Here is an 18,471-nt window from a genome sequence, read left to right as displayed (position 1 = left end):
TAAACTAATTGCATTCTAAACTGAATATCATGATTAGCTGATTATTGGAGTCAAGTGTGATAGCTGGGTCAAAAGTCTGACACCGATCAGGCCACTGAGGTCTGGAGTTGCCCATCCCTGACCTAACACAAAGTGTCCTCTGCATTCATGGAATGGCTCCACTCTCAGACTAGACTTTGTCTATACTCAAGAGGGGGCTGACCATGCTAGACTGGTGAATAGGCTGAGAGATGCTTTCAATCAGACCAAAATTACTCTTCCCTGAATATGATTTGTCCACACAGTCCATAATTGAGCCGGCCCATCAGGTGACCTCAGGAACGCAGAAAAACATCACGAGGCAACGAAAAGATGTGTACGCCATGCAGGGATACATTGTGCTGGCACTTATCACCTTAACGTCACCATGTCTCTTGTTTAATCTTGTCTCCTTGGAAATAACTGAATGGTTATCAGATGGTGGGCTCCAGACATTCACTGGCAGCATCACAAGGCCCTCACAGAGGTACTGCATAGAGAAACTAGGAAGTTAAGGCTTTCTGAGATGTATCACAAGGTTATGAGACTAAGTACAGCCAGGTTTAAACCCTTTGCAGAGAATATATTGAATTTTCATTATGAGGAACCTGACAGTCTATTTATGTAAGGAGGAATACAGATAATCCCTCTGAGAAGCTTCAAAGGGAACTGATTTAAATGTAAGTTTACCTAAGTTACAGTCTATCCTTTGAACATTACAACATGCTTGCAGAATATAGAGTCATTTTCCTCCAATCCTTCATTCATTGATTTGGGTCTTTTTTTTCCTTTTTTTTTGCTCTCTTTTTCTGCCAATGCGTCTTTGAGGTAGTAAGATTGTTGGGGGCAAAATGATGTGCAGCATGTTTTCTGCACAAGGTCCATACATTTTCAGGTTTGCAACTGTTGTTGTCATCAAACTTAAAATGTGATTTAACTCTGCACACCTGAGTTGAAAAGGATTGAAGATCTTCAGAGTTTGAGTGTTATGATTTGCACATGTAACATTTTATTTCACTTGTGAAATCATGTTGAACCATATGATTTTGGAACACTTCACATGTGATGATATTTCACATGAAATACCCAGTAAAATACCACTTGAGTAAAAGTATTTGGTTTTAAATATACGTAGGTATCAAAAGTAAATGGAATTGCTCAAATGTACTTAAGTATAAAAAGTAAAAGTAGAAATCATTTAAAATTCCTTATATTAAGCAAACGGCACATTATTTTTATTGACATATACAGTTAAAGTCGGAAGTTTACATACACCTTAGCCAAATACATTTAAACTAAGTTTTTCACAATTCCTGACATTTAATCAGAGTAAAAAATCCCTGTTTTAGGTCAGTTAGGATCACCACTATATTTAAAAATAGTAGAGAGAATGATTTATTTAAGCTTTTATTTCTTTCATCACGTTCCCAGTGGGTCAGAAGTTTACATACACTCAATTAGTATTTGGTAACATTGACTTTAAATTGTTTAACTTAGGTCAAACGTTTTGGGTAGTCTTCCACAGGCTTCCCACAATAAGTTGGGTGAATTTTGGCCCAATCCTTCTGACAGAGCTGGTGTAACTGAGTCAGGTTTGTAGGCCTCCTTGCTCACGCACGCTTTTTCAGTTCTGCCCACATATTTTCTATGGGATTGAGGTCAGGGCTTTGTGATGGCCACTCCAATACCTTGACTTTGTTGTCCTTAAGCCATTTTGGCACAACTTTGGAAGTGTGCTTAGGGTCATTGATCATTTGGAAGACCCATTTGCGACCAAGCTTTAACTTCCTGACTAATGTCTTGAGATGTTGCTTCAATATATCGACATAATTTTCCTCCCTCATGATGCCATCAATTTTGTGAAGTAAACCAGTCCCTCTTGCAGAAAAGCACCCCCACAACATGATGCTGCCACCCCAGTGCTTCACGGTTGGGATGGTGTTCTTCGGCTTGCAAGCCTTCCCCTTTTTCCTCCAAACATAACGATGGTCATTATGGCCAACAGACCAGAGGACATTTCTCCAAAAAGTACAATCTTTGTCCCCATGTGCAGTTGCAAACCGTAGTCTGGCTTTTTTATGGCGGTTTTGGAGCAGTGGTTTCTTCTTTGCGGAACAGCCTTTCAGGTTGTTGATATAGGACTCGTTTTACTGTGGATATAGATACTTTTGTGCCTGTTTCCTCCAGCATCTTCACAAGGTCCTTTGCTGTTGTTCTGGAATTGATTTGCACTTTTCACACCAAAGTACTTTCATCCCATGGTGTTTATACTTGTGTACTATTGTTTGTACAGATGAACGTGGTACCTTCAGGCGTTTGGAAATTGTTCCCAATGGTGAAACAGACGTGTGGAGGTCTTACATTTTTTTATGAGGTCTTGGCTGATTTCTTTAGATTTTCCCATGATGTCAAGCAAAGAGGCACTGAGTTTGAAGGTAGGCCTTGAAATACATCCACAGGTACACATCCAATTGATTCAAATGATGTCAATTAGCCTATCAGAAGCTTCTAAAGCCATGCCATAATTTTCTGGAATTTTCCAAGCTGTTTAAAGGCACAGTCAACTTACTGTATGTAAACTTCTGACCCACTGGAATTGTGATACATGCATCATTCAAGACTAAGTTTCAATTGTGTGCAGCGCAATGGACATACAGTATAATGCACAACATCTCAGGAAGAATTTTGAAGACCAGAGGAGCCTCTCAAGTTGGATTTCATCTAATTGACTTTGATTGCAGCTCATTTGTGTATGCTATTAGCCAGACAAAACCTGCTGAGTTCAACAATAAATAATGACTACATTTACCCTCGAGCTGAATACTTTTTCCCTCATTGTTGGGCTATTTGATGTGTAATTTTTTATTAAAAGTTTATAATAGCAGCGAAATGGCAGCTAAATAATGCATATAGATAGTAGCGTACACTGCAAAATGAAACAATCCATAGTAAACTAGTGCTTTGAGGGTGGACTGACTTATTTGGCATTAATAGACTGGTTTTACGCCCAACAACTTTCTATCCAAGCTGGGAGAGAGCACGAGGACTGATCATGGGCATGCAGGCTCAGGTAGGCTATACAAGACAGTGGTGTTTTTTAATTTTTTTATAAATTGGTTGCAGATTAGTATTCTGTTGTATCGAAAATACATTTTACAATCTGCAATGTTTAAATTTCCAACTTTAATTACTGAACCAGTGATTATATTATTGCCAGCAGACATCATTTTAATGATGGCAGACTTGCAGAACTGTGTACAGCTTCCTGAAATGTTAAGCTTAACATGAGAAAATGACGACCAAATAGGCCTACCAATAAACATGTATCCATTTGCTAAAGCAAAGCTATTGGCTACATGCCCTGTCGCCACAGAAAGACTATCATCGATCCGATAGGCAGCCGCATAGATATGTCCGAATTTCAGCACCATGGACAGTGGTTGGTAGTCTAAACTTTGTGAGTGACTCTCTGGCTGACACATTGTGTTTATTTTAGAGAGTGGGGGCCCCACTCCAACCTTGCGGGGGTCCAGAGAAACTGCGTTACGCCAGTGTATAGGACAGACACTTCAAAACCTTATTCCTTACAATTTATTTTTGGACTGTCTGTTTTGCCATATACAAATGTGTTAATCAATTTGTTTCTATGGGTTATAGCAGTAAAGGCATATATATATATATATATATATATATATATATATATATATATATATATATATATATAAATATATATACCTACAGGGGTACTCAAATTCAAATGGCAAACTTATCAATTTTATGACCATCTAAAAACAATTCCATATCTTAACTTAGTAGATATTGCGACCTTATGGGCTTAGACCTGAAGACACTTTATGTTGGCGTTTTCGTTACCTGTATTTGCCTCCAAGATAACCTATGAGCAACCAATGTTTGTATGGGAATGACTGCCACCTGATGGCAATGTTAAGGAAAACGGTTTTGAAACTGTTGAGCTAAGACAGTTTGTTAATTATTATTATTTGTATGGTTTTTGTTGGGGGGGGTAATACAGTAAGAAAATATAAAAATACAAAAAAGAAATAATATACAACAATCAATTCAGTAATTAACTTGATATATTCCCCTTTATCTGTCCTTTCAGTTTTGTAAAAATGACAAATACAAAAAACATGACTCAAACTGCATGAAGACACACTTAATTTACTGTGACTTGACACTAGTTGTATGTTAACTATATGTACTACATACTGTATGTATGAAACATAAAATGTGTGGGGGCGTGTATGATGATGATGTTCCATTGATGTAGAATACATTTGATTCTATGGATTTCATGTGGAAGCAGCACCACTAAATCGTCCACGACAAAATTGACCCTCGTGGACAATAAAGTATATCAGATCTGTGCTCTTTAAGCTGCAGGGTTAGTGGTGACCTCCTCCAGCAGAGGCTTATGCTGCTCCAGGTCCTGGATGTTCTGCAACATATCAGAGCAAAGTTACACATTACTTGGGAGGACACAACAAACACTACCTTGGTTGGTTGGTTGGTTGGTTGATTGGTTGGTTGGTTGTGTGTGTGTGTGTGTGTGTGTGTGTGTGTGTGTGTGTGTGTGTGTGTGTGTGTGTGTGTGTGTGTGTGTGTGTGTGTGTGTGTGTGTGTGTGTGTGTGTGTGTGTGTGTGTGTGTGTGTGTGTGTGTGTGTGTGTGCTACAAATCCGTATTCTACTTCCATTTGTATGGCCGTTGTATTCGCTCTGTTCAAGGGTTCTCTGTTCATACCTTTTCCCTCCTTTCCATCCTTGTACAAAGCCTTGAGACCCGACACCACAGAGCTGATGGTGACACAAAGCTGAAGGACTCCAGGGACGATGAGCACGATGTCCAAGGCATTCCTCAACATCTAATGGTAGAACAGACACATGGAGGAGGATTTGAACATATTGACAGTTGACCGGAATGTTTACCTAAATAGCGGTGTTGGTGAACACTGGAAAATACAGAAACAGACTGGCTTACCAGCTATTAGAATGTGCTTTAAAACATGGAACCCACCATCTCTGTTGAAGAACACACATATTCATTACTAAATTAAGCAGTTTGATCCATGTAATCAAATGTTAATATATTTTACTTAGAACAGAGAAGGGACACCTTCCTCACATGATGGATATCATTAAAAAACTTCATTCAAAATCACTCACCAGTGAAACCTGCTTGGCATCTTTGCATTTCGCTAAGAGTCTATCCCTCTGCGGATGACTTGGTAGTTGTCTCACCTGGCCGCCATAGTAGTCATCTCGCCAGATGTAGTCGTCATCATTGCAACTCCACCAGAAATGGCAGTTCGCCAGTACAATTCCAGCAATGGCCAGAGAAGCACCTGACAGGTTCGTCAACATATTGATGCCCACCTAAAACACAATCCGGGAATATAAAACCAGTTTGACTCAATTGAGTAAACCACTGAGTACTAGTTGTCTCAAATATTCAGTTGATGATTATAATTCAACTGGATCAGATTGAATGATTGTTCAATGGAGGAAGGAAATGAGGCTAAGGATTGACAGGAAAGAGTTAAGGTCAATGAACAACTCACCAAGCAGGGACTGGGGAACTTCTCAGCCAATATACACATGATGCCAACTGCTATAAACTAAGAAGGCACCGAAATATCAAAATCAAATGCGCACAACCTACACAATCAACACATTATTTGTCCTGACAAAAATAACAAAAAACTCACAAGAAAATACACAGACATTTGACTTCAACCCTTCATTTTCTTTAAAAAAAATACTACTTAAGTAGGCAGGCCAAAATTTTAAAATAAATAAAGTTACTTATATGTTTCCTGGTTTGTTTACTGTGGTTATAACTCCAAGTGAAATCATGTAGTTTCATACTAAACATGATAACATGGTAAACGATAACAAAATAAAGTAAGCTTACCACACCACCAAGCCAATAAGGAACCCTATACCCTGCCAGTGTAATAATCAGTGCTAACAAGGATCGCTCCCAAGTCAATGTTGAGTACTCCCACCATGATCTGTATAGTCTGTGAAAGAAAAAATAATAATCATTTTAGATAACTCCCTCTCACTTCTGATGACAATTGTGACCGAGTGGTGATAGACATGTATGTTGTGGTGTGGTGTGGTGTGGTGTGGTGTGTGTGTGTGTGTGTGTGTGTGTGTGTGTGTGTGTGTGTGTGTGTGTGTGTGTGTGTGTGTGTGTGTGTGTGTGTGTGTGTGTGTGTGTGTGTGTGTGTGTGTATTTTAGTTCACCCACCCCCAGAGCTGACTGGGAATTTGCTTGGAGCCTCCAAGGTCTCTGGGACACAGAGCTTGCTGGGTCCCAAGTATTTGACAGAGCAGGGGCCAACTGCTTCCTTCTTTAGCGTTCACGGTAAATACAGCCACCCCTTTGCCATTGGTCACGGTCACTGACATGCTGGCCACTCTTGGTTACACAGCTCTAAATCAACAGGAAGGCAGAACAATAATCGTAATGTTAAATTAAGTGTGTATGCCGTGTAAGTAATCATGTTAAAAGGTGCACATTCATTCCAATAACATCTGATAATGTCTGTGTTGCATCTGTAGGACACACCTTTTTTTCAAGGACTTTCATTTTGTTAGAGAATTTCTGGCATTGTACAGCTCTGAATCTGCCCTAAATAAGGGCACTCTTGTTGTTACTGCTACAGTGTTAATTGGGTCATAGTGGCAAACAGGTTCCATCCCATGTAGACAACATTAAAGTTAATCTACCCATTATTTTGTTGCTTTGCTTTCCTTCATTGCGGTAATCTCTTGCCTCATTGAAAGATGATAGGGCATGTCATAAAGTGTGGTGATGAGTGGGTGTAGAGCCTCTGCTATGCCTGAGCAGGAAGTGCACATCATAAAACCCTCTTCTGGGAAATTACTTGAAACAGCAATTGTATGACCATGTTGCTCAAATAACTTGAATTCAATGAATTCAAGTTAATTCAATCAATTCAGTACAGCTCAAATTTCTGCAGCACTTTACGGTGAAGAATTTAGGCTACCGATTGTTTACTTAGATATGTGGGGGAAACTCACATACAATGTATAGCACCCAACTGGGCGATGCCATCAATGGCAGCCATTTTGCATTAGAAAGTGCTCCACCCATTTTGTACCAAGTAGGCTACACGTACGTACAAATCGTGTTTAATTCTTTTTAGTTAGCAGCAGAACCATATAATGTCCCAGTAAAACAGCTTAAACAGTACTGTAAAATAAACTACTATCCAGGAGTTACATATGCGTCTGTCAGTGGTGGAGTTCATTTTGCATGTCCCGGGGCCCCGGGTGGTTGGAGATTTCACTTAAGGATCAATGGAATGGTCTAAAATGAGCATACTCTGCCTACCAGGCGCATCCGGCCATGCAAAACGAACTCAACCATTGGGTGTTCTGAAACACTCAGATCCCTCCCGCTGACTCACGAGAGAATGTAAACCATGACAAATGTCTGCATAGATTTTATAACTGTTGAGCTTCAATTTGCAGTATGAACTGTTCAATATAATCTATTTATTTACTATTTTGTAATTACATTTGATTACATTTCTTTTTGAGAGCATGAAACTACACACCCATTTAAATTCACTCAAAATGTATTATTCAACAACAAATGCATATTTTTTAGAGAAAGTGAGCTCCTCCATTCCTGGCAATTGAGATGGACACCTCTATAGGTCCTATGTGATCATTGGTAGACCAGTCTGCTTGATGCACAGTTTGGTTTCCTTACAGGGAAGTAGCTGATAGGGAGGGCTCAACCAGTCTCAGCTAGTTCCTAACAGTACCTCCTCAGTTTAGAGGAACTGAGAGGTTAACCCTTCCCCCAATGAATAATAAACATACAATGAATTCCTGTCATTTCCTGACAAACTGAAGAACCCTGGTTGTCTGTTCGACCTGGCCCGGGTATCCTGGAAGGACATTGACCTCATCCCGTCAGTTGAGGATGCCTGGTCATTCTTTAAAAGTAACTTCCTCACCATTTTAGATAAGCATGCTCCGTTCAAAAAATGCAGAACTAAGAACAGATATAGCCCTTGGTTCACTCCAGACCTGACTGCCCTAGACCAGCACAAAAACATCCTGTGGCGGACTGCAATAGCATTGAATAGTCCCCGCGATATGCAACTGTTCAGGGAAGTCAGGAACCAATACACGCAGTCAGTCAGGAAAGCTAAGGCCAGCTTCTTCAGGCAGAAATTTGCATCCTGTAGCTCCAACTCCAAAAAGTTCTGGGACACTGTGAAGTCCATGGAGAACAAGAGCACCTCCTCCCAGCTGCCCACTGCCCTGAGGCTAGGTAACACGGTCACCACCGATAAATCCATGATTATCGAAAACTTCAACAAGCATTTCTCAACGGCTGGCCATGCCTTCCGCCTGGCTACTCCAACCTCGGCCAACAGGTCCGCCCCCCCGCAGCTACTCGTCCAAGCCTCTCCAGGTTCTCCTTTACCCAAATCCAGATAGCAGATGTTCTGAAAGAGCTGCAAAACCTGGACCCGTACAAATCAGCTGGGCTTGACAATCTGGACCCTCTATTTCTGAAACTATCCGCCGCCATTGTCGCAACCCCTATTACCAGCCTGTTCAACCTCTCTTTCATATCGTCTGAGATCCCCAAGGATTGGAAAGCTGCCGCAGTCATCCCCCTCTTCAAAGGGGGAGACACCCTGGACCCAAACTGTTACAGACCTATATCCATCCTGCCCTGCCTATCTAAGGTCTTCGAAAGCCAAGTCAACAAACAGGTCACTGACCATCTTGAATCCCACCGTACCTTCTCCGCTGTGCAATCTGGTTTCCGAGCCGGTCACGGGTGCACCTCAGCCACGCTCAAGGCACTAAACGATATCATAACCGCCATCGATAAAAGACAGTACTGTGCAGCCGTCTTCATTGACCTTGCCAAGGCATTCGACTCTGTCAATCACCATATTCTTATCGGCAGACTCAGTAGCCTCGGTTTTTCGGATGACTGCCTTGCCTGGTTCACCAACTACTTTGCAGACAGAGTTCAGTGTGTCAAATCGGAGGGCATGCTGTCCGGTCCTCTGGCAGTCTCTATGGGGGTGCCACAGGGTTCAATCCTCGGGCCGACTCTTTTCTCTGTATATATCAATGATGTTGCTCTTGCTGCGGGCGATTCCCTGATCCACCTCTACGCAGACGACACCATTCTATATACTTCCGGCCCGTCCTTGGACACTGTGCTATCTAACCTCCAAACGAGCTTCAATGCCATACAACACTCCTTCCGTGGCCTCCAACTGCTCTTAAACGCTAGTAAAACCAAATGCATGCTTTTCAACCGTTCGCTGCCTGCACCCGCACGCCTGACCAGCATCACCACCCTGGATGGTTCCGACCTTGAATATGTGGACATCTATAAGTACCTAGGTGTCTGGCTAGACTGTAAACTCTCCTTCCAGACTCATATCAAACATCTCCAATTGAAAATCGAATCTAGAGTCGGCTTTCTATTCCGCAACAAAGCCTCCTTCACTCACGCCGCCAAACTTACCCTAGTAAAACTGACTATCCTACCGATCCTCGACTTTGGCGATGTCATCTACAAAATTGCTTCCAACACTCTACTCAGCAAACTGGATGCAGTTTATCACAGTGCCATCCATTTTGTCACTAAAGCACCTTATACCACCCACCACTGCGACCTGTATGCTCTAGTCGGCTGGCCCTCGCTACATATTCGTCGCCAGACCCACTGGCTCCAGGTCATCTACAAGTCCATGCTAGGTAAAGCTCCGCCTTATCTCAGTTCACTGGTCACGATGGCAACACCCATCCGTAGCACGCGCTCCAGCAGGTGTATCTCACTGATCATCCCTAAAGCCAACACCTCATTTGGCCGCCTTTCGTTCCAGTTCACTGCTGCCTGTGACTGGAACGAATTGCAAAAATCGCTGAAGTTGGAGAATTTTATCTCCCTCACCAACTTCAAACATCTGCTGTCTGAGCAGCTAACCGATCGCTGCAGCTGTACATAGTCTATCGGTAGCCCACCCATTTTTACCTTCCTCATCCCCATACTGTTTTTATTTATTTACTTTTCTGCTCTTTTGCACACCAATATCTCTACCTGTACATGACTATCTGATCATTTATCACTCCAGTGTTAATCTGCAAAATTGTAATTATTCGCCTACCTCCTCATGCCTTTTGCACACAATGTATATAGACTCCACTTTTTCTTTCTACTGTGTTATTGACTTGTTAATTGTTTACTCCATGTGTAACTCTGTGTTGTCTGTTCACACTGCTATGCTTTCTCTTGGCCAGGTCGCAGTTGCAAATGAGAACTTGTTCTCAACTAGCCTACCTGGTTAAATAAAGGTGAAATAAAAATAAATAAATAAAAATGACCCACTGCGCGCACGCCACATCCAAATGTACTTTTATATGACAATTATTATATCCAATCAATATTTGCGCATAAAGGCGTTTTCCATGCGCCGCCATTTCTCGCGTAATTAATTTTACCGACACAAAAAGATCCCACTATGTCCAATGAACAAATTATCTGTTGGCATTTATAAAATTGAAGCCTACCGAAACGTCCTGTTTCCTTCCACAGCTTTCATTAATATTTTTTTATATGATATTACTTTAGGAAAAATGCATTAGGTCGTGCAGTGCTTTGATTGAGTTATTAGGCATGATAGGCTGTTATTCACCTTCAAACCCTAATTTTCATGTCATTAAAGAATTAAATGAATGCATGTGGGATTTTATGCTCATTACCGCACAAAACAACTACAATACTTTAAAGGGACAATCTGCAGTTAAAACAATAACAAGGTATACACCCCAACTATGTTACGGTGTGGTAAAAATTCGAGGGATGGGCCTTGGAGAAATATAAACCACTCTCACATTCATAAACATAATGGTGCAAGGACTGACCATCTGATATTAACATTTTATTTTCAACCAAGTTTTTAGGATGCAGTGTTTGTTTACATTTACATTGTTTACAAACATTGGAGTAAAACAAGCTTATATTTTGGGTTTGATAGGGTGTTGATTGTTAATTTATGAACTAAAGCATAAATTATATTCTTCAAGAATCAATTTAGGGGTCCAAAAATGTACGTGGCAACTGCAGATTGCCCCTTTAAATATAATATTTAATATATAAAGTATTTGCCCACTTTTATTCTCAGCATTACAATTTTAGATTTGACAGTGATTTAGAACTGGGTTTATATACATAATTGAGTAGTACACATACATTTTGGCCAAATGCAATGACACCCCCACACCACTAGACTTCAACGTTGCAAAAACCTAAGGTAATACTGCTTTCATCTCAGCTTGAGAATTTTGTTAGCTAGTTTTGTGATGTAGCAAAGATTATTATATTGACGAGATAGTAAAGTGACCGCTATAACAATGGAAATACATGTCCTCAAAGATGGAAGGCGGGCGATGCGAGAGCACGTGGCACCATTCTAGCCAATGAGAGGGCCGATACGAGTGTCAACAACAGGCCATAGAGATAGATAGAGGACTCATCTTTGTGCATGTGATATTATAGCGTCTGTAACAGCATTGGCAGCACATTTAAGGCTAACTCCTTTTAAAGTAGTACATGATTTTCTTCTTCATCGGTTGACAACTCCCAACTCATAGGAATCCCCACCTAGTTGACCGCTTTAACGGTAGAAGCCCTCAATGGCAATGTCCATGCTTGAACGTGTTATATGATGAGTCCTCTATCTACCTCTATGACAACAGGCACAACTCCGATAAAGTCGTTTTTTCAAAGTTGGCGAAATGCCACGTCTGGTACACCATTACGAAACTTCTATTTGATCAAATAATCCTCACATAGCAAATAAAATATACACATTTTTGTTGACCAAATTCGACACTTAATGACCATACAAACAAATCGTATTTTCGTGGACAGATTTTGGGCTGAGTAAAACCTCTCGCTTCACCTCTTCCTCTCTGGATGTAGTGAATTTGAAGAGGAGTAAAGATGGCGGAGAACAGCGGCACAGATCCCACTGTGGATTCCAACGTTGTTGAAAATGATGCCTCAGACGAGACCATGATCGTGGTCACGGTAAAAACTCCGAAAGATAAAGAGGAGATCGCGATATCGGAGGATTCTTCTGTCGCACAGGTATTCGCATTTGTTTACACAGTCAGTTATGCAAGTCATGCTGTGGCTAATAAGCATAAATCGAAGTTAGCTAGCCAACTATTACCTAGCAGGTTTTCGATGTTAATTGGGAAGAATCATCTCATTTTCCTGACTAGTAATATTTTTTTTCAACTTGTCCATTTCCTTAAGTCTGTTCCTAATAGTAGTTTTACTCGTGTTTTGCACAATCGGCACTGTGTAAAGACATGTATAGCAAGCATGAGCTAGCTAACTACGCAACTAGCTAACGTTAGCTTGTGAGTAAGCTAGCCAGCCAGCTACGTCTCTGTCAGGCTCATCTAGCTAGCTAACTTTAGCTGCGATCAGGTTAGCTGATAACCGGCTAGCCAACGGAGGCTCCGGCCATTGCGAAAGCCGATTGGGAAACCGGTGGGTATAATTTGTTTAAAGTTCCAACAGGAATCTGTTCCAAAAACTTCGTAAAGTACAAGGTTGCCAACAAACAACGCATACAAAGTAGCAACGCATACAAAGTAGCAGGATCAATTCACCTAGCTGCCGAATAGGCATCAACTCACCACGTAGCTTATTCTTAATGTTTGTCCGTAGGCTACCAAAGTGAGGACAGACATTTTTCGGAATAAACGTGGTGAGTGAAATGTTTTATGAAATAGCCCGCTCCCTACCCGGTATCTTATTCTGCCGCTATACAACTTTGTATGCGTTGTTTGTTGGCAACCTTGTTATTTACGAAGTTTTTGGAACGTCCCACAAATTATACCCACACTCGGGAAACTGATCGTTAAATTCACGGCTGGCGACATGGTTAATGTTGTATTTGGTGATTCCCTAAACCATTAATATTTGACCTCCATTGTTCTTTATAAAACTAAAAGGACAGCTAGCAGATTCACATCGTTAGCTAACGTTAGCTAGCTAAGCCAAGATAACTTGTTTTTTTGACCAACATTGAATGATTTGGGTGTGTACCTATCCTCTTCATTCCCATTTGTCTTCACTGGCCACTTCATTCTGTCTCGTGCATACAGTTTAAAGAGGAGATATCCAAAAGGTTTAATGCCAAGCAGGACCAGCTGGTGTTGATTTTTGCTGGCAAAATCTTAAAGGATGGAGACACACTGAACCAACACGGCATCAAGGACGGACTCACTGTTCACCTTGTCATCAAGACTGCTCCCAAGTAAGAAGATTTTCTTGCCCACTATTCTAGTGACACGATTTTGTGTGTGAGATAATGGGAACATTTAGGTTGATAATGACCTCGCTTTTTCTCCAGGGCTACAGTTGGTGGCACATCCCAGTCCTCGGCATCCAGCTCTGGGACCCCCCAGGCCAACAGCAGCGTTAACCCCAGCACAGCGCCCAATGACAGCACAACACCAGGCACTGGGCCTACCCCAGCCTCCACACAGCCACCCAACTTACTGAGTTAGTGACCCAGTCCCCACCAAACCATCTCACAGAAAGACGGCCATATCGCCATACAACTACTCAACATCCACACAACTAGGCACTAACCTATATCCTTCCAGTAATCCACCGCCCCCTTGTGTCTGCATAGGTGGGTTTGGTGACCTATCTAGCCTGTCAGGCATGGGCATGGGCTCGGCCAACTTCATGGAGATGCAGCAGCAGATGCAGAGACAGCTGATGTCCAACCCGGAGATGCTGTCTCAAATCATGGACAACCCTTTGGTGCAGAACATGATGTCCAACCCAGACCTGATGAGGCAGATGATTGTGACAAACCCTCAGATGCAGCAGCTGATGGAGCGCAACCCTGAGATCTCCCACATGCTCAACAACCCTGAACTTATGAGACAGGTTAAGTCTGGAGCTCAGATGGGTCCTTTGCTCAAGGTGTCATATAATTGGTTTTGGGGAATCATAGTGTGTCTTGGCTTTATTTTAATCTCTCTTAAGAACCTATGCTCAAAGAGCATATTACTCAAACCATTTTGCTTGTTTATGTAGTTAGCTTACAATGTAGTTGAAATGTAAAAAGGGGTCTATGTAACAGTGCAATTTACAAAGGCCCAAACCCTTAAACTAGACCGCACCACTCCCAGAACGATGGGAGGAATGGATGTGAGGAGGATCATGCACAGATGCATAATGTTAACTCCCTTCCTCTCTTCAGACCATGGAGTTGGCAAGGAACCCAGCCATGATGCAAGAGATGATGCGTAACCAGGACCGGGCGCTTAGCAACCTGGAGAGCATCCCTGGGGGCTACAACGCCCTCCGGAGGATGTACACAGACATCCAGGAGCCTATGTTCAGTGCCGCTAGAGAGCAGGTAGCTTATTCCTGCAAATACCATATGTAGACATCGAATTGTCTTGAATCAAGTCCGGTTGTGTGACTTAGTCCACTTTTTTCCCATCCATAGTTTGGAAACAATCCCTTCTCTGCTTTGGGGGGCAACTTGGACTCTGGCGTGCAGCCCTCCAGAACAGAGAACAGGGAGCCCTTACCAAACCCCTGGGGACCCCCTGGAACGACCCCCTCAGAGATCAGGGGGACTGGTGCCTCCACGACAACAACCTCCTCCGCTGGCGGGACTGTACCCAGTGCCTCCAACCCCCTGGGCATCAACGCCTCTGGGCTGGGCAACGGTAACACCACTACATCAGAAGAAGCACTTTCACCTTTTAGTCAATCTGCAAAACTATATTTCCCCTTACACCTGTATTAACATACCACATTTGAGTATAACCCTTGTTTTGCTGCTTAGCTGATCCGTCTGTATCTCTCACTCCACACCCTATAATCTGTCCAGGTGTGTTCGGTAGCCCTGGCATGCAGAGTCTGATGCAGCAGATCTCTGAGAACCCCCAGCTGATGCAGAACATGCTGTCTGCGCCCTACATGCGCAGTATGATGCAGTCGCTGGCGCAGAACCCTGACCTCGCCTCGCAGGTCTGCACAACTTCAGCCCTCTCTGCAGTAGGATTCAGAAGTCCTGATGAATATTCTAGGCTATTTTGTGTGAAGAGTAGAATCATTGCGTAATTCTTTACTAATTCCCTCAGGCAATGCTGAACAACCCCCTCTTTGCCGGAAACCCCCAGTTACAGGAACAGTTGAGACATCAGATGCCGGTCTTTCTCCAACAGGTCAGATTTCTGTCTCCAGTTATACACTTTAGTTCCATATACTGACAACAACAACAAAAAAGACGACAGAGTGTTATGGAAGGTGCTGAGTTTCTGACTGTGACTAAATGGAACATCATTTGGGTTGACCAACTAAATGGTTATTTTACAGATGCAGAATCCTGAGTCACTGTCTGTGATGACTAACCCCCGGGCCATGCAGGCTCTCATGCAGATCCAGCAGGGCCTGCAGACCCTACAGACGGAAGCCCCCGGGCTCATGCCCAGGTACTGTACCATCTATTATCCAGTAGATGCTTACTGGACAGACTCGTGCTTTATACATTTGATTTTATTGATGATGCCACTTAAACTATGGTTCTTCTCCTAGTTTGGCTCCTGGTGGGATCCCAGTGATTCCTCCAACCACAGGAGGCAGTGTGGCCCCAGAAAATCTTCCTCCCCCAACACAGGGCTCAAATCCCACTGCTGCCACTAACCCATCCCAACAGCAGCAGCAGCTCATGCAGCAGATGTTACAGATGTTTGCTGGAGGAGGAGGAGGCAGCTCATCGGTATGTCATTGAGCTGTAAACACAATTTCTGACTTTCTACTTGGTAACTATACTTTGCTATTATCCAGTGGGTTAGCATTAGCTTTGTGTTTCTACTGGCCTCATTGACCTAAAACCAATTAATACTGGTACTGAGACTTGTCTCCTAACAGTCACTCAAATAGGACCCCAGCAACATTTTCCATGTAGGCTCATATAAAAATTGACTTTGGTTATGCTCCCCTTCGCAGACCCAGACAGTAACCCCGGAGGTGCGGTTTCAGCAGCAGCTGGACCAGCTCAGCGCCATGGGCTTCATCAACCGCGAGGCCAACCTGCAGGCCCTCATCGCCACGGGGGGAGACATCAACGCTGCCATTGAGAGACTGCTGGGCTCCCAGCCCTCCTAACTCCCTTAGCCCCCTGAGATTACTGGGAGAGAGGGGTTAGGTAGGGGGGTTGAGGGCTGGAGTGGGAGTTTACAAATGAACACAGTCCTTCATCACAGTCTGACAAGCCCCTCAGATAGACTCAACTGAATTCCAATTACTATTCATCTCTTTGGCTGATCTGTGAAAAGTAGGAAAGATATGGGGGCAGGAAGTGGGTGTTCAGATTCAAGTTTCTATTGGAGAGATCTCATATCAACCCTGTGGAATGATGACATCGCTGCAAAATGACGCCACCACTAACATGACTACTTCCTCTGTTGACTATGGGAGATTATTTCTGAAATGACTGCCCATTTGCTGGACATGCATGAGGTTGCCGACTTAACCCATCTTAATGGATTGTGTTTAGCCGGTAACGAGTTGAAATTTGGAGGAATATGAGTGTTGAAATCATAGGTCAGAGGAATCACTCATTCTTTCATTGTCATGAGAACCTGCTTGTTTTTACTTAATTTCACTCTATCATGCCTGATTGACTAGTATTTATTACAGGAGCTGTAGAAGTTACCTTCTCTTTTCTTTACCACTCACCTTCAGTTTACCTTCTGCTTTAATCATTTTTTGACATCCTTCAAAACTGATCCTGGCTGTTGGATTCTCTGTTTGAGCACTATAGTGCCCCTGGTTCAGCTGTTTGCTTACACTTTCAGCTTTTTTGGAAGGGACGCTTTTCAGATTGGAAGGTCGGGCAAGGTAGCTTGGTGAGCTCTGTAGTTCATGCTACATTGAGTCAATGAATGCTATTGAGTGTAAATTATTCAACCGTTTAGGCTCTGATTATGGGTTGTGATAAGACCTCAATGTTTTAATCTGAGCAATGATAAAAATGCAGACACCTTTTACGTTAACCATTTTGTGTATTTTCATACAAGCAGCGGTTTAGTGCCTGATAAAAATGTATGTATTGGGTTCAGCAATATATTCCAAAATAATTTGTGAAATCTATAACGACAAAGTGTACTAATAGCATAGAGAATAGTTTTTCTTAAACCCATACATATTAGTTGCAGTACCTACAGTTAAAGAACATCTGTTCAGCGCTGCCTTTTTCTTGGAGTCACACTGTTATCTATTCTAATAATACCTTTCAAGAAACATGATCAAGTGTGTGGTGGTGATTCATTTAGTTCAGAAGCATGGTCTACACCAGTAGTCTTCACTCCTGATCCTGGAGGGATGCACCCTATGCTGAATTCAGATTCTCAATCCTCAAAATGCACACTTGTTCACCCCACCTCAGATTTAAAAGCACTGGACTGGACTGCAGTGAGAAATGTGGTGGAAACTTCATTTAGCCCAAGTTTACGCCAATCCGCACCCTTTTGGCAAAGTGAAATTGGAATTGAGTGCAAGCCCAGCGCAAACACATGTGATTCAGCTATTCATGATCTTGATGAATAGTTAATGTTGGAGACTTAGCCTGTTCACACTGACTGCAACCCCCTAGGACCAGGTGTGATTAACACTAGTCTACATTGTGTATGTTATGAAATTATATGAACTTGATATGGATGATTTGTTCAACTTGTATGGGAATTGTGTGTAGTTTGAGAGGTGGGAAAGTTATAGTGGTGACCATGCATATTTGGTAGATCATAAAAGGACCAAGCTTGAAAATATAAATTGTGAACTGAAATAAACATTGAAATATCTTAATGGCAATTAAGCATTAAGCTGTTTTAACATTCACCAGAGAGGAGCTTGGATTTGTTTATTTTCCTCCATGATGACAAAATGTATAAAAGCATGGATTTCTTAGATTTTCAATTTATGATAATTTCATATCACTTTGAAGATCCTGGTCTAAAATGGTGGCTAAATGAAAGCTGTGTAAGTTATAAACAAATGACTGGAGCTAGTTCAATCTCATCAATTATGCTTGGGCTGTGAAGTTGGGAGCAATGAAATTGTTAGATTCATCCGGCCTCACCGCAGAGGTTACTCGGGGTAGCTATTATAATTTTTTAACTGATCGGAATCTCATGTCTGAAAATATGATGGGGATATATGCCATTTTGTGCCCTTGATATACCATATTGTGACTTTATTCAATAACTGCAATTAGCTAACTCTGTTCTTCTAATACAGATTCTCCCCCAGTCCCCTTACTTGGACAATTGTTTAACATCTCAGGAGCAACATGAAAAGGATATAA

At 42.2% G+C, this 18,471-nt stretch overlaps 2 protein-coding genes across 2 annotated transcripts; one reads left to right on the top strand and one right to left on the bottom strand.

Annotated features, from left to right (window-relative positions):
* Positions 1-3,770: 3,770 nt before the first annotated feature.
* Positions 3,771-12,715, bottom strand: LOC115104157 (transmembrane protein 176B). Its single transcript, XM_029625406.2, is given in 10 exon segments — positions 3,771-4,477; positions 4,782-4,902; positions 5,019-5,059; positions 5,204-5,413; positions 5,599-5,655; positions 5,952-5,994; positions 5,996-6,060; positions 6,294-6,358; positions 6,361-6,479; positions 12,022-12,715. Coding segments are annotated over 8 exon segments (576 nt in total). The 5' UTR covers positions 6,455-6,479; positions 12,022-12,715; the 3' UTR covers positions 3,771-4,477; positions 4,782-4,901.
* On the top strand, positions 11,852-18,010 carry LOC115104149 (ubiquilin-4-like). The gene is made up of 11 exons (XM_029625394.2): positions 11,852-12,209; positions 13,241-13,392; positions 13,489-13,640; positions 13,774-14,036; positions 14,353-14,511; positions 14,605-14,830; positions 14,995-15,134; positions 15,248-15,331; positions 15,483-15,598; positions 15,702-15,885; positions 16,116-18,010. Exons 1-11 carry the CDS (start codon positions 12,063-12,065, stop codon positions 16,272-16,274), a joined length of 1,782 nt encoding a protein of 593 aa, XP_029481254.2. The 5' UTR covers positions 11,852-12,062; the 3' UTR covers positions 16,275-18,010.
* Positions 18,011-18,471: the final 461 nt, after the last annotated feature.

Source organism: Oncorhynchus nerka, linkage group LG3, assembly GCF_034236695.1.
Source record: "Oncorhynchus nerka isolate Pitt River linkage group LG3, Oner_Uvic_2.0, whole genome shotgun sequence".
Lineage (NCBI taxonomy): Eukaryota > Metazoa > Chordata > Actinopteri > Salmoniformes > Salmonidae > Oncorhynchus > Oncorhynchus nerka.
This window is presented reverse-complemented; position numbering and strand designations above follow the sequence as displayed.

Excerpts from the sequence above, each read along its gene's own strand:
- LOC115104149 (XM_029625394.2), top strand. The coding sequence starts at position 12,063 with ATGGCGGAGAACAGCGGCACAGATCCCACTGTGGATTCCAACGTTGTT. Across the intron at positions 14,037-14,352 it reads ACCCTGAACTTATGAGACAG|ACCATGGAGTTGGCAAGGAA; the intron begins GTTAAGTCTGGA and ends TCCTCTCTTCAG. Across the intron at positions 14,831-14,994 it reads CGCCTCTGGGCTGGGCAACG|GTGTGTTCGGTAGCCCTGGC; the intron begins GTAACACCACTA and ends TAATCTGTCCAG.